The following is a 21483-nucleotide window of genomic DNA, read 5'->3' on the forward strand; positions in this document are numbered from 1 at the left end:
ATTTGTAGTTTGTATCTCATCATCTTGTAAACTTGTAAACTTCAATGCTTTGGAATGAAATTTTGTTTTTCCCTTATTCGCATCTTGCGCATTCCCCATTCATCTCTTTATATTGCATGTTTGCTTGTTGAATATAAGATATGCTTGCACGTTGAAATAAGAACAAGGTTGTAAGGAAATTATTTTACTTAATCCTTGTCATATTGTAAGTGATTTTGCAATATCCTGACTATGTTGACACGTGCTTTGGCGTTTCATTATTCCTCTTTTGCGCGACGTTATCGCGCATTTATTATAGGGAATTATAAGTTTTTTAGCCTTTACGTGTCAGTATGTGTTACTCTGATATCCATTACAATTCCATGCGCGACCTCGACCTGAGACCTTAACAACTATGTTTTGGCATGTGCTTTGCCTTAGTTGTGCTTAGGTATTTTTATGGTCAGGCTGCGCAGCATGTAGGATGGATGTTGTGAGTGATTTGAGCTAAGGCTCACATTATTGGGCTAAGGCCCTGAGCTAAGGCTCATATTATTGGGCTAAGGCCCTGACGTTTTAAAGTTAAAACTCGTTAATGCGTTTGAGCTTGAAGCTCGCGCATGTATGTTTTACTTCGTTTTATTTTTGTTTTGATGTCAATACAATGTTGTCATATTGCTCAAAATTAATAAAGGGAAGTGTGAAACATGTATGCAAAAAGTAATAGAACACACATTAAGAGAAGATAGCGCGTATCATTATTCATAATGGCTTAAAAAGCCTTGATTACAAACTTGACAATTTTTACATAAAACATTTTCTAAGCTGTGCTGCGTTCCATGCGCGCGGGATCTTCTTTCCATTCAAATCTTTTAAAGCGTATGTGCCTTTTCCCAATTCTTCCGAGACTTGATAAGGTCCTTCCCAATTGGGGGACATCTTTCCTGGGGGTATCGCGCGGCTAGCTTCATTGTTTCGAAGGACAAAATCATTCTTCTTGAAGTGGCATTCTTTCACGCGCTGATTGTAATATTTTTCCAGTTTTTTCTTGTATTTGGCTTCACTGATGATAGCCGCCTCTCTGCGCCCTTCACGAAAGTTGAGATCCAACCTCCTTTCGCGCTCGTTATCAATCTTGTTCATCATGAGCACTCTATGGGATGGGCATCCAATTTCTGCTGGAATCATAGCCTTTGTTCCATAGGTTAGGCTGAACGGGGATTCGCCATTGCTGGTTTTGCTTAATGTCCTGTGCGCCCACAGGACATTAGGTAGCTCGTCGACCCAAGAATGGGATTCTCCCTCCAACATTTTCTTCAGCCCATTTAGCAAGCTTTGGTTCGCGCGCTCCACTTGGCCATTCCCCTGAGGGTGGTATACTGAAGTGAAAATTTGGTTGATGCGCAATTCCTTGAGCCAGCTGGATATCTTCCTGTCAGTGAATTGTTTGCCATTGTCGCTCACAATTTCCATGGGAAGGCCAAAACGGCATATGATGTGGCTCCAAATAAACTGCTTCATCGCCTCGGCTGTGATTTTTGCTAGTGGCTTGGCTTCAACCCATTTTGTGAAATAGTCTACTGCCACTACCAAAAATTTTACTCGCCCTTGCGCTTGCGGTAGGGGACCCACAATATCGATTGCCCATTTGTGGAAAGGCCATGCGGAGGTCACCGGAATCAAGTTGTTCTTTGGCCGCATGGTGTTTGGCGCATAGCTCTGACACGCTTTGCATTTTTGGATCTCTTTTAACGCGTCCAAGTACATGCCTGGCCAATAGTAACCTGCGCTCATTGCCTTGGCAACCACCATGCGCGGGCCAGCATGTATTCCACAGATTCCTTCGTGTATCTCTCTGATCACATAGCTTGCTTTCTCAGCATCTAGGCATTTCATGAGTGGTCCAAGATAATAATGTACCATCAAGCAGTTCATAGTTCTGCGACTTGTGTCTTATCTTTCTCGCCTGCGCGCGATCGTCCGGTACCTTTCCCTCCTTCAAGAGTTCCATTATTGGAGTTATCCATGATGAAGGGGTTGTATGAATTACCAGGACAGACTTCGCTCCCACCGACGGGTTGCTCATTACTTCTATCCTGACATCTTTGCCAAAGTGATCGAAGCTGGTTGATGCCATCTTACTCAGCGCGTCAGCAGACTTGTTTTCACTGCGCGGAATATGTATGATTCTGAAGAAGTCAAATTGCTCGATGAGCTTTTTCGCCTGCTCTAGATACAGAGGCATGGTGTTCTCCTTGGCATCATAAAGGCCATTGACCTGTGCTGCTACCAAGTATGAATCAACATGGGCCTCTAGCTTTTTAACTCCGAATTTGTGAGCGATGCGCAGGCCAGCCAGTAGGGCTTCATACTCAGCTTCATTGTTGGTGCTCTTGAAATCCAACCTGATTGCATAAGTATACTCATGATTTTCTGGATCCACCAGTTTGAGGCCTGCGCCGGACCCTTCGTTGTTTGAAGCTCCATCAGTGAATAATCTCCAAACATTCTCTTCATCATTGGCTCGCGGAGGATCTACCTCGCGCTGAGCCTCTTCAATTTTTCATTCAGGGATTTCTGCGATGAAATCAGCTAAGACTTGTCCCTTTATTGCTGGACAGGGCTTATAGGCGATCGTGTGCTCTCCTAATTCCAGCGCCCATTTTGTCAGCCTTCCGAGAGCGCGGGACGCCACAAGACTTGCTGGATGTTGTAACCAGTCAGAACTTCAATAGGATGACCATTGAAATATCTATGAAGCTTGCGCGACGCGTGTGTTAGTGACAAAACTAATTTTTCCATGATGGAGTAGCGCGTCTCAGGATCTGTCAGCACCCGACTCACATATTATATCGGTGTTTGGATTCCCTTGCGATCCACCAACAACACTGCGCCGATGGCGCGTTCTCCTGCTGACAGGTACAATGTTAGAGTTTCGCCAGGAAGTGGAGCTGTGAGCGCGGGCAGATTTATCAGACATTCTTTTATCTCATTGAAAGCTTGCTCAGCCTCAGGCGTCCACTTGAATTGGCTTTTCTTTAGGCAATTTCTCAATGTGTTAACGAATGGGGTAGATTTGCTTGCATGGTTCGCTAGGAACCTGTTGATTGATACCAATCTACCATTCAACTTTTGAACTTCTTTCATGGTGGATGGCGAGGGCATGTCAAGGATGGCCTCCACCTTCTCTGGGTTCACCTTGAACCCATCCTTGGTGACCATTACACCTAGAAATTTCCCCTCTTGTACGCCGAAAGTGCATTTGCTCGGGTTGAGCTTCATGTTTACTTCCTTTAGGCGCGAAAGGGTTTCTTCGATGTCTTTGAGCATTTGTTTTTCCTCCTTGCTTTTAATCACCAAATCATCCACGTAGACTTCTAGGTTTCTTCCAATTTGCTCGTTGAAAACCGCATCCATAAGTCTTTGGTAAGTGGCTCCCGCATTCTTCAAACCAAAGGGCATTTTTGTGTAACAAAAAACACCCTTGTCGGTTCTGAAGGCAGTCTTGTCCTCGTCTTGTGGTGCCATTTGAATCTGGTGATAGCCCTTGTAGGCATCCAGGAAACATTTGAGCTTGAATGGCGCCACAGAGTCCACCTTCGCGTCGATGTTTGGGAGGGGGTAACAATCTTTTGGACATGCTTTGTTGAGGTCCTTGAAGTCAATGCACATCCTCCATGACCCGTTGCTCTTCTTTACCATCACAGGATTGGCTACCCATGTCTGGTATCGTATCGGGCGGATGATGTTTGCGCGCAGTAGATCCTCAACTTGCTCATTCATGGCTTTCGCCTTCTCATCCCCCATGATTCTCTTCTTTTGAGCAATTGGATCTACAGACTTGAACGTGTTGAGAGAATGTTGCGCCAGGTCTCGCGGAACCCCAGTCATATCAGAATGTTGCCACGCGAAGACCGACATATATGTTGTGAGCAATCTTTTCATTCTCAACCTCGTGTCGTCTGATATCGTAGCTCCAATTGTGATTGTTTGCTCTAGGAATTTTGGGTTGAGAATCCATTCCTCTGGCGCGTTGTCTGCCATTGGAAGTTTCATTCTCCCTTCCCGCGGTGTACTTGTCACTGCGCACAAATGATCTCGGTATACGAACGTTACACCTGTTGGTGTTGGGAATCCCAACGCGCCGTGCGCTGGCGACGGTATGGCGTTGAATTGGGCAATCGTTCCTCTACCCAAGATCATATTGTTGGATGAAGTGGTGGGCAAGACCAAGAAGTTGACAATTTCGGCTCGCTTGTGTTTCTCATCCCCCATAGTTAGTTCAAATTGTATTTGACCTAGGGGGTGAATGATTTCGTTCGAAACACCAGAGATTGGTGCATTCACAATTTCGAGCCTTGCTTGGTCTGCTGGATCCAACTTTCTGAAACATTGCTCATACATGATGTCTGATTCACTGCCAGTGTCCACCAGGACTTTTGACACTTCATAATGAGCAATGTGTGTAGTGATGACTAGAGGACTGCTGATAGAAGGGCCTCCCCTGATTCTTGGGAAGATTACTTGTTGCTCGCGCCAATCTCCTTGGACTTGCGCGCTTCTCTTTCTCGATCGTTGCCTTTGCCTTCCTCCCTCGGCTACACAGATTCTTTTGAACTTTTTGTTGGCTGGGGCTCCTTCTGGTTGTTCATTTTCTGGTCTTGGGTTTTTCACCAGGTGAGCCAACTTGCCTGATTTCACATCTTTTTCAATTGCATCCTTCAAATGGTGGCATGCATCAGTGTTGTGCCCTATGGACTTGTGAAACTCACAATACTTGCCACTGTTTGATGGTCCCTTATAGTGTAGTGGCTTGGGGCTTTTGAACTGGACATTCTCAGTGCTTAACACTTGTGAAGGCGTTTTAGTGAGGGGGGTCCATATTCTTGGTAGAGGTCTGTTAGGATCTCTGCCACCTTCCCTCTTGTCACCCTCTCCGCGATTACGAATGTCTTTTTGGGGCTGGGGTGAGCTTGGTTGCGCCTGCTTTTCTGCGGGAGAAAAACTGGTTTGTTGCAACCTGGACCATACAGAGTTTTGTTTGCCCCTTCTTTCGTTGTTGCGCGGTGCCTCTGCTTGATGCCCTCTTTCTCTCGCTCTATCTTGGGCATTTTATTTTTCATTCCGCGCGAAGACTCGCGATGCTTCCATTAGCTTAGCCCAAGTGGTTGGCATGCCATCTCTGCTCACGAGAGCTCTGCGGAGTTGATCACTGCGCGCACCTTGTATAAAGGCCACGCGCAAGAGTTGCTCAGTGATACCTCCAATGGCAAGAGATTCCTGATTGAAACGAGTTATGTAGTCTTCAATTGTTTCATCAATCCTGCGCACGCAGTGCATGATGTCATCAGGGTCGCGCGTGTGTCTGTGCTGCTGTACGAAGTGAGCTTGGAACTTTTCCAACAGCTCTTCGAACCCATCGATTTGTCCAGTCGGCAAGCTTTCGAACCAGACACGCGTCGCGCCCGTAAGGCAGCGAGCAAACATGTGACACCATGTTGGCATCGTCCAGCTTTCTAGGTTTCCAGTGTTATAAAAACCTTGTAAGAAATCGTCTGGATCTGTTGTGCCGTCATATTTGCCCAAACCACTTGGCATCTTGGTTTTGTGCTGAATGGGAGCCTTCGCGATGCGCTCAGTGAATTTTGAATGCTTCACCAAGATGGCTGGCCTGTATGGTGTGGTTACGTCCACTTGCCCTCTCACTGGTGGGCTGTACGGTGTGTACAGATCCATATCGGCTTTGACTCCAGGCGCCATGTTGATGTGCGCGCAGAGCTGTGAGCCTCCTGCATGAGTATCTCGTGTCTTCCTCATGCTGTGCACTTCTTCATCACTAAACTCAGCGTGTTCAGTGTGAACAGAGTGACCATCTTCCGGCGCGCATGCCCTTTTTGTTGTTCCTTGAATGGTTTGCTTATCAAACGCTAGCCTTTGTGTTAAGTCGGCTAACTTTTTGTGTTTGACCAGCTCATTGTACTTGTCCATTAGACGTCGTTGCTCGTTTATGAGCCATTCTTTAGGGTCATTGGTTTCATCTTCTGGACCCATTGGTCCTTTTTGTTTCGCGCCGGTAAGATTTTGGAACGTGAGATCGTCTGGAGGAGTTTCAGTCTGGCTATGAGGAGTTGTGATGAAGGGATGGTTACTGGTGGTGCGCGCAGAATCACGCGGCACCCTCAGAAACTGCTGTCCCTCGTTAACACCCTCACGCTCAATATCCTCCAGAACTTGATCGCTGTTACGAACACCAGAAACCATGGTGAAATTTTTTTTAAAGAGAACTGATGAGATTTTGTTGCCGTTGTAACAGGTGATGGCGCCAATGAAGAAACGTGGATCGACTCACTGGCAGACGATCAACTTTCCTCGGGTATGATTATGCTATTTCACCGATGGTTCTCCGGAGTATGAGTTCTTCCACCTACAAAACGACCAACACCGTGAACTTACCCCTCAGAAAGAGACAGAGGGGTCCTCTTTGGGGTAACCCTCCGGTGTGAGAATAAGAGTTTGTAGGAGAAGATAATAATAATCTGAGAGTGAGTAATGAATTGGAATGTATTTTCTTGCTTACTATTTCGTGTCCCTCTCCTTGTGGAGGTGGTGTGGTATTTATAGTGCTAGGGTTTCCAATGATTGGGCTCAGATCCCATTAGAGCCTTTTTGGCCTCCTCCTGTTGCTTTGCGCCACGTGTCCTTAGGACACCTGGTGCTTTTTCATTGATTATTCTCCGACCCAGGTATTTCACCTGACCCATGTGCAATCACGTGGTAGCACATGGGTTTTGCTAAGTTGTCCACCTTTCATTGGTAGCTGTCAACATCAGAATATTCTTATTCCTTAAAGGATACCTTCTGGAAGGTTTGCTGACGAGCACAATCAAGGTTGTCCTTATCCTGATTTGGATAAGGACGAGGTTGATTATGTGCACGTGTGATATGCGCCTATCCTGAGGATGCGCGAAGTCTTCTCTTTATTCTAACGCGCAGTGTTTCATGCGCAGATGTGATATGCGCAAGCATATGTAATATGCGCCACGCGCAGATTCGCCACGCGCAGATGTGATATGCGTGAGCATGTATGATGCGTGAGCATGTGATATGCGCCATCCGCGGATGCGCCACGCGCAGATGTGATATGCGTGAGCATATATGGTGCGTGAGCATGTGATACGCGTGAGCATATGTGATGCGTGAGCATATGTGATATGCGCCATGCGCATAGGTTTTGGCTTTGTGCCTTCATAATATCTTGATTTCAAGCCTCTTGTCTATATCTTGTGAGTTGACCCGCCTTGCTCGATGTTGAGGCGGGTACATACCTCTTCAGTTATATATTTAAAAACTTTCTATCATCTCACTATTTGTTATAGAACCATGGATCCTCCATCTACATTTGTCAATTTTCTTAAGAGGTGACAAGAAAAACCGAATAATTGAAGAATGATCAAAATAAGCAAATCGATTGGGAAACCGATGGTTCAGTTAGATTTTTTATAACAGATGCTTATGGTATTATATCATGTTATATATTTACGAATATAAACGAATAAATCAAACTAAGCCTATAATTAAACAAAATTTATATGTTAATGTTAGCGATTTTCACTTAATCTTTTATGCAGATGAAGAGAACTGATAATATTTTATTTGATTCCTGATATATTCAGGTTTATGAATTGAAAGTAATTTGAGTAATTGAAATTGAAAGTAATTTGAGTAATTGATCGACCAAACCATCATTTTAAATCGAATTAACCAAAGTAAACAGTTTTAGCTTATAACCGACCCGACTTATGCTTGCATCTTACCATAAAGCCATTGTTCTTTTATTTTCTTGATAAAATAAATTTATTCATTTTTAGGCTAAGTGAGCCTAACCAAGCAGATCATTGTTGGACAAGGAACAGTTGATACTAATATTATGATTTTTAATTCTTAGCTTCATAATTGTTTCACTAAAAACAACACAAAAAAGCACATGTCAAGAGTGAACCAACCCAACAGTAATCCCAGAAAAAAACCTTAAACATGAGTATTGAGAGCTACAAATACAAAGATAAACATCAAACTAAGAGTTCCAAGAAAAAGAAAAAAAAGGTAAACAATCACAAGAAGCAAAACTCATCCAAAGGCGCTGAGTGACAAGGGTTGCATTTAAATCTTGTTAAACGCAACAATATCACAGCTCTGCACGTACTCATTGATCGGCTCAGCTGTAAGACGCTCTTCAATAAGGTCATCAACCGAAACAAGGTCATCAACAATAGTCAACATGATTGTCATCTTCTTAATCCCATAACCGACCGGAACAAGTTTTGCTACAAATTCAAACCACAGTAACAAAACCATTAGTCGTCTCACAGATAGTATAACTTTCATTAATAAAATTAACTTTATTTAAACTTAAAAAGCAAATCATACATGCTCCCCATAGAAGCCCGGGCAGCTCGACACTGCGAACAGCCTCCTCTAGCTTCTTCATGTCGGTCTCGTCATCCCATGGCTTTACATCCATCAGAACCGATGACTTTCCACCTAAAACAAAGTTTTTATACATGTTTTTCATGAGTAATAAAAAACCAAGAATTTACACTTTTTTCTTGTTCGTCATTATACCATTTTTTCTACTCCCAAGTCACTAACATAGCTTTTGTCCTGTTTGGGTCATCAGTAAAACACCCTATAATTACCCAAACATAACAGAACCATCTTTTAAAGACTCGTGTACAGTAAACAACCACACGGAAGAAAGAAAGTGTGGTACTCGTTGCAAAAAACGAAGCATAGTGTTAAGAATAATCCAAGAAACTCACTTTCTTTCTTCTTTGTGGATGCTTTTGCTTGCTCCCTCTCTTCAGCTGCTTTCTTTTCCTCTTCGGTCTCGTCACCGAACAGATCAAGATCATCATCTTCATCAGCCGCAGCTGCAGGTGCAGATTCCTGAAACACACACATGCACCAAAAATTAATTGAATAAAATAACCGACAGTGATAAAAAATTAATACCACAAAAACTGTGAAACACACCTTCACAGGAGCAGCATCTGTAGATGGAGCTTGAGCGGAGATGCCAACACCAGCAGCTTTACCAGGGAAACTGCATAAATTAATTGTATAAAGTAAATAACAAATATAACTTAGAGCAGTAGGAAAACATCAACGAAAGCCATAAGCCCATAATCTCTTTTTTTTTTTCAAAAAAAACGTTTGCGCCCTTGAGTTAAAATCAGAAAGTAAGAAAGTTGACAACTTTAACCTTTATATTAATTTAACTTTTATAAATTATATGTTTCATGTCCCAAAAGTTTTGGTAATGTTTTTATAAAGAAAAATTGGGACTTTAATAATCGAAACTATTACTCATTAAGGCATTAGCCGATAGTAATCAGTACTATCAAATTAACTATGGTAGTCCTAACTCTCACTTTCATTGCAAAGTCCATACTTGAAGCATAACTATCATATTCAGTTCATAATCATCATTGATTCATTGTGAGTGAAATTAAGTCAAAGCCAAACTAAAATCAATAACGATTATGCTATTGAGACTGCCTTTGGCAATGAAAATGAAAGTTAGAAAATCTAAGTTAAACTGATCACATCAATTATTACCAGCCAATCTGTCATAGTTCACATTAACAAAACTGAACTTTAATAAGTAATTCAGCCAAATTAACAATAAACTTCATATCCGAATAGGCGAACACACAAAATCATCAAAATTCAAAACATAATAGAAATTTAAAACAAACACGTCACACGCACCTCACGGCAAGCTTCGCCTCAACGCAGTCGTACCACTTACTAGCACTCGGGTACAACTCACCACTGGGTTTACCCAAAACAGCCGCGTAAACCTTCACATCATCCTTAGTGATCTGATCACTAAACCAACATTCAAATTCAAAACCCACATCAAATTACAACAACTAAACAATATACTCTTAACACAAAATCTTGTAATAATAATAATAAACATAGATTAATATGATACCGACCCAGAGATGTAGGTTTTGCCTGATAAGAAAGCTTCTAGTGATTTCAACCCGGCTTCGGTGTGCAGATCGGTGAAGGTAACGGCCATGGTAATGGGTTTTGTGGGTGTTGATTAGTTGAGGTGTATGTGACGGCTGAAGAGGTTGGAAGGAAGAGGTGTAAAAGATATTAATATATGTGAGACAAAAACCCTAGAAGCATAATTCCTAGATGCTTTCTTTCAAGTCGACCCGTAATAACCGCGAGACCTGACTTAGATCATATCAGGTTAATTATAACAGCGTTGGGTCTGGATCCTGAGAATATCATTAAACATGTCTGGTTGAAGTCAGGTCTTACGGGTCTGACCATTTATCCTTTATATAAACCGGGTAAGACTGATTTCTTTCCTGTAGAGGTACTGATTTCTTTCCTGTCCGTGCGCCAGTGGGGGATACCGATTTCTTTCCTGTAGAGGTAGGTCTTCACCAGGGGTCAGCGTTGAGCCCGTTTCTTTTTGCAGTAGTCTTGGATGAGTTGTCAAAGTCGATTCAGGGGACTCTCCCGTGGTGCATGATGTTCGCAGACGATATTGTGTTAATTGCTGAGAAAAAACAAGATCTAAACATGAGGCTTGAGGAGTGGCGAACAACCTTAGAGACAAAAGGTTTAAAGATTAGCCGATCTAAGACGGAGTACCTACACTGTGATTTTGGTGAGATAAACGACAGTGAAGACGCACACATCACAATTGAAGGGCAGGTGGTCCCGCAGGTAACGAAGTTCAAGTATTTAGGATCATTTGTACAGAGCGATGGGGAATTAGACAGTGATGTGACCCACCGAGTTCAGGTAGGATGGTGTAGATGGAAAGCAGCCACAGGTATATTGTGCGACAAGAGTTTCCCGACTAATCTGAAGGGAAAATTCTATAGGGTGGCAGTTAGACCTGCAATGCTATATGGAACAGATTGTTGGGCCATCAAGAAGGCACAAGTGCGGAAGATGGAGGTAGCAGAAATGAGAATGCTACGTTGGATGTGTGGGCACACAAGGCTAGACAGAATAAGAAACGTTGTGCTTCGCGAGAGAGTAGGGGTGGCGAACATAGCAGACAAGATAAGAGAGTGGAGATTGAGATGGTTTGGACATGTAAAGAGAAGACAGACGACGAATCCTGTTAGATCCGTAGAAAGCATTACTATAGAGGGGAGGAGGGGTAGAGGACGACCGAAATTGACTTGGGATGAGAGGATTAGGCATGATTTGATAGACCTAAATCTCTCCGAGGACATGGTTGAGGATAGGAATTCGTGGAGAAGTAGGATTAAAGCTAAGGATTCCTAGAGAGAATTGAATACCTTAGGGCTTAGACTTAACTTATTTAGGTCACTTACCATAATGGTATTTCCCTTACATATTTTATTATTATTATTATTAGCTTTTATATTGCGGTTAAACTGCGACCTTATTATTAATATTATTATAATTAGTAGTAGTTTTTTTTTATATAACTGTTAAACTTTTTTTTTTTTTTTTTTTTTTTTTTTTTTTTTTTTTTTTTTTCATAAACGTGTTCTTAGAGCCGAGGGTCTCTCTGGAAGCCACCTCTTTATTCCTTTGGATAGAGGTACGGTGTGCCTACATCCCACCCTCCCCAGACCCTACCTATAGCTCTGCTGTCGGTGGGATTTTACTGGGTATGATTGATTGATTGATTGATTGATAAACCGGGTAAGACCCGCAAGACACAAACCGCTCAGACTTTGTTATTTGTGATAGAGTAGGAATATCAGTAAACAGGTCCGGTCCAAGATAAAATCTCGTGGGTCGGAGGTGTCGATCGGGTTTATTATTTGGAGTTATGATAGTTCGGTCGGGTTATTTGAGGTTTTTTAGTGTACAATGTTGTATCTTATCATGTTTTTTGGTATTTGGATTTTGTTTCTAAGGTACGTGTAACTATTGGGCTCAGGTTGTTCGATTATCGGGGTCGTCAAGTCGAGGCATTATGATTTTTTTGTATGATATTATATTTGACAACTTGTATGTATAACAATCAGGTTTAGGTTGTTCGGTAATCGGATTCGTCGGGTAGGGTAGTTCAAGTTTAGATATATATTTTTATTAGTGTTATTTCTTTTGTGTTTACATGGTACACTATTATTTGAAAAGTTAATATACGTAAAGACAGTAACATGACCACATACTATTTGGAAAGTTAACGTATATGCGCGAATTTTTGATAACAAACCAAAAGTTAAACTTGTTTAGTTTGGGATGATCGGATTTAGGGTTAACGGTCCGAGTGATTTGGGCTTTTAATGATTAAAGGTCTAATTGATACGCATACATAATAACAATATGTTGTTTAATTGGTTTTGGGTACTCGGGTGGCGAGTTTGTTTGGGTTGGGTTCAGCGGGTGTGGGATGATACTAGGTCGGGTCAGAGATAAGTAAAATTGTAAAGCCTAACTTACATTTATCAGTTTTTATCAAGTTGTTTACATTTTTCAAAATACAATTTACATTTAGGGCTGTTTGTTTTTCCTCAAAAGCTCTTCCTGATCACTTTTGTCTGCACCGCGCAGACCACGCGCAGACGTTGTGGTCTGCAGTGTGTTTGTTTTCCTGAAGACATTTCGTTAAAAAACCTCTTCGCGCCCTCTTCTCCCAGAAGTGTTGTTAATGCTACTTCTCACCTCTTCTACCATTTTCTTATTTCTTTCCTTCGTTTCCTTCATCAGGCTCCAAACTCCAAACCCTAACTCCAACCCTCCTGTCCACTGCCGCCCAAACACCCACTCCTCCACCGCCGCAACCCCGCCGATGGCCTCCACTTCTCCATCGCCGTCGCTCCAGTCATCCACCGCCGCCGCTCCAGTCATCAACCGTTGCTGCTCCACTCCTCTAGTCCTCCACCGCCGGCCTCACTTCTCTCTGTCCAGGTTTGCTACTTCTCCACCACCACCTCCAAATCCGTCCCCGACACACTTAATTCTACTTCTTTGTCTCCACCGCCACAGCCTCCTCTGAATCGAAAAATGTGATGGAGAGGACGGGAGTTGTGGACGAGAACGGTGCAATGATGTCGTTGGGATTTGAGTTTTTGTGCTCAGTTTAATTGTGTTAGAAGTTGTGTGTGTAATACTGTAATTGATCTTAATTTTCGTCTCTTTTGTTTCTTGGCTAGATATGGAACTAATGCAAAAGTTGTATTTCAAGCAGATGTATAGGTTCATTAGAAAATTGTTTTCATTTCTTTTAGTCCTCTTGATGTTTATCATTAGTTAATGGAACTACTATTTATTGTAAAATTGAATATCTTGTTGGTTTGTATTGAACTGTTTATTTAAGACCTTTTTTTATTTAAATTTCAGTTTATTTTAGCAGTCTGCAGATGTTAAAAAACAAACAATCTTCTTATTGTAGACCGCAGAGGTTTGGTCCACCTCTTCTGCTACAGATGTTGGCAGATGTGGTCCGCAGACTGCAGACATTTTACATCTGAAAAAACAAACAACACCTTAATTTATTTATAAGTTGAAAAAAATAATTTTGTAATTTCAAGCTAATAAACCAATGTAGTTTTGGTGGAATTAATGACAACTCAAGCTCAAGTGCTCAACTCCACTTTAGATGTCAAATTATTGATATAACTTATGTTGGCATACTGAGATTGAACTAGATTAGTGTATCATTTAACACACAGGTGAAAAATATAAAAAACGTCAAATATACATATATACAAATTACATAATGAATGTGTAATTGCATATAATAAGTTTAACACGAATGCATGTGATTTAGAAGCTATAGAGTGTATAGATTGTCATGGTGATATCTCCGATATGTATTATGTAATTAATAATTAATATAAATTATCAAATCATAAGACATATTAATATGTTATATATCAGAACATGACGTACACAAAACTCATATCATATAATCATTTCTATGAAATTGGTATAACTTAAACATTTTAATTTTCAAATCAAAATAAATTATGCATATTAAGAAAACAAACAATGTTATGAGATGTGAAAAAATAAGATAAAACAAATATAAAATGGAATTCAAGTTAAAATCATAATTCGAATGTGTAACAACCGCCAATTTTCAGGTCAATATCCGTACATGCCCTAAACGCACTTACATTTTATTAGTTTCTATTTGGCTTAAATTGCATTAACTAAGTCATATAAAGTCTAGCGAATCCATACATGCCATTATCATACGTTCGGTAATTTTAGAAATTAACGGTACACATGCAAGTTAATCCAACGAAACCAAACGTTGGTAATAAAGTATCATAAAATCAAATCAAGATTTAATATTCCAACATATAAACTTATAATTATATACTCAAGCCGATGAACTTATAATCCACGGCAATATAACTTCAAAACTTTGTATTAAGCGAACCTCATTAAATAATGAATAAATAAATAAAATTAAGTTATTAGTGGATAATGTAATTGGAATAGCTCAATACGTCATAATCACCTAACGAATTTCAAACTAGTTATTATATATAAACTAGTTATATAATACTACAAGAAAACTAATAATTGAAGTTCTCACATTCACAATTCATACATCACAAAACAAAAAGGGGACCCCCTTTTCTTCCTGGATTCTAAATAGTTAAAAAGGGTTGACTAAACATAAGTTTGATTTAAAAAGAAACTACCTAGGGAGACCTCAAAAACTTGCACAAATCATCAATAAAATCCCACTTTTTCCCGATGGCAGACAAACCCAACACCACCTTTCAAACTTTCTACCTAATCACTCAGTCCAAGTTAAATATCATTGGATCAAGGATTTATCCAAAGGAATAATAAATCCCACAATCCTTACTTAACAAACCATTATCACAAAAAATGAATTACACCCTCACCCAAATACCTCTAACTCTCTCGACACCTTTCCAACCAAACCCCACCCTTTGTTTTAAGCATTGGCGGAGCCAGATACTTTTTCCTATAGGTTCGGAATTTTCGATGCTTGATTTTTTTTCCGATGTCAAAGTTTTCGCACGCGAATGGGTCGGGTCGGGTTGATCATTCGGTTTGGATAAATAAAATTTCAATATCACTATCATAACAAAATTATATCGTTAACATTCAATATTATACAACGTCAAAAAATATAAAGATATTGCATATTATAACTTTTCTTACGTGTTCTCATGTCTTGAAAAATATCTTCAATCGCGACTTTGAAAAAGAACTCATTCTCAATACAACAAATACAATCATCATTTGTATAATCGTCAACCAAATGATTATGCAAATCCGACTTCACCCGCTTCATTTAAAAAAACACTTCTCAAACGATAGAACTTGGCAATGGTTGAAACCTTGAGGCGAACGGCGACAAAAAAAGTTGATCGGTTGCTGAGTCAATGGCCGATGTTTTTATTTATTTATTAACTTTACTTTTTATAATCAATGGGTTCGAATATACTTTTTCAAAACGATAATGGGTTCGCTCGTCAAAAAAGAATGGGTTTCGCTCGTAAATACAACACTATAAGTTATATATAAAACCGAAAAAGGACCGGGTTCGGCCGAACCCGGTGGTGACAGTGTGGCTCCGCCACTGGTTTTAAGTCCTAACATTCAACACACACACACACCTCGCCTATTCACTGTCCATTCCAAGTAAAACACAAACAAGTTCACATGTATTTTCATAGTCAAATCAAACCCACCCTTTAAGAACCATTTTCATCTTTTATTCTCATAACCAGTTCACGAACACTAGCAAGAGATGATGATTCAAGGGCAAGAATGCTAGAGTGAACCTAGAAGCTCAAGATTTCTTTTCTTCTTATTATTAATTTTATTATCTCCTCTAACCTTATTCTAGGTGAGTCTCTACACCATAATCCTTTACTCTTTTACTATATATACAAGTCATGAAAGCTTGTAAAATGGACCACCCAAATTATTAGACTAAAAGATTAATGAACACAAACTAGTAACTAAAACCTTAATTTCTCTAAACAAACATCTTCTATAAATCATGGCACATTCAAGTTTTTATATAGAAAATATATTTAATATAAGTCTTTCATAAGATTTGTTAGTAAAAGAGTAACATTTTCGTTAACCATAAAATACCACTAAAGATGTAAGCATGAGTTGTTTTAAACTAATAAAAGTGGTGTGTTCATCCTCTTTAAATATGAGAAAATAACCAACTTATGTTATTTATGACGGGTAAACAAACTTATAATAACAAAAACATACCAAAGAACATGGGTAAAACCAAGATCTACAAGAACAAACGTGTGAAAGACAAGAACTACGGACAAAATCGAAACTATGAACCCATGACTCGTAATCAGCATATAAATGCGTTAAGAAGCTAGAACATAAAGCCTAAAATACATTAAACATAATGATAAGCAAGTTTATAAACCATTGACCAAAGGATAAACCACTACACACCTAGAAAATGCGTAAAAATGGTTCGAAAGTACAATAATAAGTAGACAGTGAGCTAACAGTTTACATAACTCGGATTCACAAAGTCATAGCTCAGTTAATACTTAACCAAAATGCATGATTCTTGAGTCTAAAATATAGAAGTACGAGTCTAGTTTCCAACCCAACCGGTTTTATGCGATTTGGACGAGTTTCGATACCCGAAACGGACTTTACAAAAATATGTGTCAAAACTGTCAGGTTGCTAATAGATTTGACTCTTACTCAAGAACCCATAATTCAGTCATTGTCCAAATGACATGATTCATTTTGAAAAAGATACCTTAATGTCTTAGGTTTAAATGTTGTACTCACACTCTTCATGAAAATAAGTTTAGGTCAGTCAAATAAAGGTTTTTCCACAACCTATCAATAAATTTCGTTGTACGACCCTTGTGTACTAATAAATGTTTTTGTACCTCTTAAAGACCTCCAGAAATTATGTATAATAGTTTTCTGGAAACCTAATACATGTGAGATTTGTGATTTAAATTTCAAGTCAAAATGAGGTCGTTTGATACAAGAAAATACGGTAACTTCGTACCCCATAATATCTATAGAATCTGTGAACACATAAAATGATGAATATTAATTCTAAGTCATCTAAACCCAATATGAAGCATACATGAGAACTTATGGACTAATAACAACGTAATTAATAAATATATATTACCATATATATATATATATAGATCCAAAACTTAAATGTACAATAAACACATAAACAAATCACCAACGGTTCATCGGGATATACATTAACAATAAATGCGTACACCATCAAGTCTAACATGTTGGGTGGACTTTATACAAGATCAACTTGCATGTTGATATTGTACTATGGGATTCTAAGTAACCGTAACTAATTAGGTCACGATTAGGAGAAGTCTCACGCTTGTTTTCGATATTTGCTACCTATTTCGTGCGAAAACTCAAAGGTGAGTTTCACGGCCTCTTTACCTTCAAATTATTTACAAAATGGGGGAGAAACATACAAATACTCGCTTTTATACGTTAATGAGGAATAAGACCCGACCATTATGTTTACATGAGTTATCTCTTGGATCCGAAAGTCCCCTTTATCGCTTATTGGTAACCATTAGCTTTTATTAGCCTAAGATTCTGTAAATAGTACTACTGGGTTTGACACCCCCAGTCATGGTTAGTCTCTTTGACTGTCGATCCGTATAGTCGAATGATTGCATAGTGTCTCCTCGTTGCTCGTGAGGTACGAGTGAGGGGCGAAGCACAAGTGTCTTGGTTTGGTTATGCCTCATGTAGTTCATAATTATAGTATTCATTGCTAGCTTACGATGGGTCAAACGATTACTTGTTTATACTTAACGTATACATGAAACGCTTTCGAATGAAAAGGTTTTACAAACTTTAAACGCTAAAATCTGTGAACTCACCAACATTACGTTACATTTCAAAGTATGTTTTTCAGGTACTTAAGCACAATCACTCAAGTGGAAAGCGTCGTAGGTTAACATGCACACAAGTGTCGGATACACATTTTGGAGGATTTTACTTGACGTCTTGGGTCATATGGGCAAAATATTAGAAACAATGTTTTTTAATAAATGTTTTGAGACTTAAACATTGATTTTGGGATGTAAACTCTGAATTTGCGATGGTTGTGCCGTTGTTGTTGTTGTAGGTTGAATTTAGCCCAGAGCTGAATTTTTCTGTAGAGCCGTTACTGTTGCTGCAGCTTGTATCAGCTGGTTTCGGTGTCACTGGTTTAGGCCCGATATCTATTGGCCCGAAAACACCACATCATCAAACCCAACCGTCTTTGTAACAACTCGTTTTTTCCATGTTAGTTTACCCGACCCGTTTTAAGTTCGGAAATTTCAATCATCAAAGCATCGCTTTATTCGAGATAATAATATTTTATTAGTAATTGTTATTGTATTTATTTAATATATATAAAAACAACTTTGATTTATATTCAATTTTGACCCTAAGTAATACTTTAACCTCTTTTTGTTTCCAACTTCATACTAGAGGGACCAAACAACAAACTTGTTATATTATAATACTCAATGAACCCGTTTACCCTTATTCGTGCCCCAAACCCGCAACCGAAGATCCATTTGATTTCTTGAGACACAGTTGTCGTTCTATAATTGGAATTAGATCAATAATATTATTCTCCTTACCTTAATCGGCTCACTGACAACATGAATTAGGAAACGAGATCGTTATGATTATGTATTGATTCTATTATCGAACCTTCTTGACCCGTTCTTTATTATGCAAACTATCGATCACCATAATGGAATTAAAGCTGCAGATAGTACCCTCTCCTCGTCGCCAAACAAACCCCTATAACTAGTTTCGTTATAACAATCTTCTGAGTGGTGTTTTGGTCCGTCGTCTGGCCGGCATTGCGTCGAAGCTGTTAACCACTAATTACGCATCAAATTTGGTAATTAGTACATGTTTCTTGGTCGTTATTAACCTATAATCAATAACCCTAAACTTAACTGGATGAATATAACGCGGATTGATCAATTATATTATTAGGGTTCTTAGTAATATGAGGGTTTTGGTCGTCACTGGATATAATAACTCGCTTGTTTAAGACATGGTGGTCGCGGGTTCCAACCCGGCCACCCATTTTTTTAGGGTTTTATTTTCTTTAATCAGTTTTTGTTAATTATTTTAATTAACTTAAAATGATAAATTAATATTAATTAAATATTATTTTATTAAAACCGACATCTTAGTGTTTATGTTTCTTGTCAAACCTCGTTAATAGCTTTCGTTTTCGTATATATATACATGTATATTATATATATATATATATACATGTAGGGTAGGGTTAACGTAAAAAAATAATAATTTTATGAGAAGCATAAGAATAGATGTAGACCCTTGGATCTAGGACCTAGTGGTTGAGATTGGTAGTTTCTAAAAATTGTATAGTTTCCTATTTAAATGGTATAGTGTCCTATTTAGGTAGTGTACTTTATTTATAAGCTTTCTCACACTTCTCACAAAACAATTGTTTTTTATTTGAACCCTTTTTTATACATGTATATATATATATATATATATATGATGCAGTTACTGTACGCTAATGTCTTAACGTACGGCAGGTACGCGAGACGCTCAAAGGCAAAAAACAAAGGCAAAAACCTAAAACGCTCAAAAAACGCTCACAAAACTTAAACGCTCAGCAAACGCTCAAAAAACGGTCTTCGTGAAAAAAGTGAAAAATTGATCGATTAACCATCCAAAACTGTTTTTTAGATGAACAAATGATTGATTGGATATGTATTGACGATTCCGAGATGTTTGGATGTGATTTCATGGATCGATTCGTGAAAAAATGGATTCGCGTACGTAATGTACGTTAAGGCATTAGTGTATTGGATCTTTTATATATATATAGGATTAGGATCATGTGAGAACTATTTTGAAATTGAGAACTTTGATAACCATTTTAGACCACAAAAACACTCTTTTTAACAAAAAATAAAAAAAATTATAAAACAAAAAAAAAACTCGAAAATAAAAGAAGTAAAAAGACGAAAGACCAAAATTTTTTATTTTTCATCCCGGTTTTATTAAAAAAATAAAAAAAATTGGAAAAAAAATATCGGTTTAACAAAATTATACACATATGTATAATACTTATTTTGTTAATTTTATACATCTTTTTTATACACATATGTACAATTTAAGGTAAATGATAATGTACATATGTGTATATTACGTAACTAGAGATTAAATGAAACTATACACATATGTATAATACGAAGTGTTTTTTTTATGAAACCGGAATGAAATATAAGAATTTTGGTTTTTTTAATTTTAAAAATTTTTTGTTATTTTTTGTTTTATGAGTTTTTAAAGGTGTTTTTAGTGGCTTAAAATAGTTCTCAAAGTTCTTAATTTTCAAATAGTTTTCTTAGGATCCTTACCCTATATATATATATAGAAAAAAGGTTCAAATAAAAAACAATTATTTTGTGAGAAATGTGAGAAGACTTTAAAAATAAAGTACACTACCTAAATAGGATAATATACCATGTAAATAGGAAATTATACAACTTTTAGAAACTACCAATCTCAACCACTAGATCCTAAATCCAAGGGTCTACATCTATTCTTATGTTTCTCACAAAACTATTGTTTTTTACATTAACACTTCTCACAAAACAATTATTTTTTATTTGAACCATTATATATATATATATATATATATATATATATATATATATAATATGTGTGTGTGTGTGTGAGTTCATTGGAAAACATAAAAAAAGTGAGGAACTTGGATCAAACCATATCTTTTACATGTAAAAAAATCATAAAATATCATGTAAAAGACTAATACCAATTTTTTAGAGAACTGTCATTTTCGTTGCTATAGTTTGTTCTTTTTGCCATTTCCGTCTATTTTTTTAGTCATTTGTGTCATCGTGGTTTTATTTTCTTGTCATTTTAGTCCAAACACTATCACCGTTAGTTTTAGTTTGTTAAGTTAGTATGAAATGACAAAACTACCCTTATAATATAATAGAGAAAACTGTCATTTTCATCCATATGGTTTGTTCAATTTTACCATATCCGTCCAAAATAAACTTATTTTTAGCGAAGTCTGTTTTCATAGTTTCTAAAAGTTGTAATTTCCATCCACTTACCACCACCTTTAGCCGCTGTTAATTAAGATAGTGTAATTTGACAAGAGTACTTTACTAACACCATTTTAATAAATTATATATATAATGCCAAGATTCATATGCATGTTTTAACAAAATTAATTAATATAAGTGAAATAAACATACGTAACAACCATTCAAAATATAATATATATTGTCAGAATTCCCGTTGTAGATTTGTATCAGTTTGTACATTTATTTATTTTTGTTATATTAATTAATTTTGTTATAACATGCATACGAATCCCGACAATATATATAATTAATTAAAATAGTGTTAGTAAAGTTGATGAATACAACTTTTAGAAACCATGAGGATGAAAATGACGATTTTTATTTTATTTTGGAC

General features: G+C 38.0%; 1 protein-coding gene across 1 annotated transcript; it reads right to left on the reverse strand.

Annotated features, from left to right (window-relative positions):
* Window positions 1–7999: 7999 nt before the first annotated feature.
* On the reverse strand, window positions 8000–10168 carry LOC143631688 (elongation factor 1-beta 2-like). The gene is made up of 6 exons (XM_077100371.1): window positions 9984–10168; window positions 9751–9870; window positions 9013–9082; window positions 8799–8925; window positions 8407–8520; window positions 8000–8303 (listed from the first exon to the last, which is right to left on the reverse strand). Exons 1-6 carry the CDS (start codon window positions 10067–10069, stop codon window positions 8140–8142), a joined length of 681 nt encoding a protein of 226 aa, XP_076956486.1. The 5' UTR covers window positions 10070–10168; the 3' UTR covers window positions 8000–8139.
* Window positions 10169–21483: the final 11315 nt, after the last annotated feature.

Source organism: Bidens hawaiensis, unplaced genomic scaffold (assembly GCF_021521415.1).
Source record: "Bidens hawaiensis isolate Kalapana, Puna unplaced genomic scaffold, B.hawaiensis_p1.1 tig00006228_1, whole genome shotgun sequence".
Classification (NCBI taxonomy): domain Eukaryota; kingdom Viridiplantae; phylum Streptophyta; class Magnoliopsida; order Asterales; family Asteraceae; genus Bidens; species Bidens hawaiensis.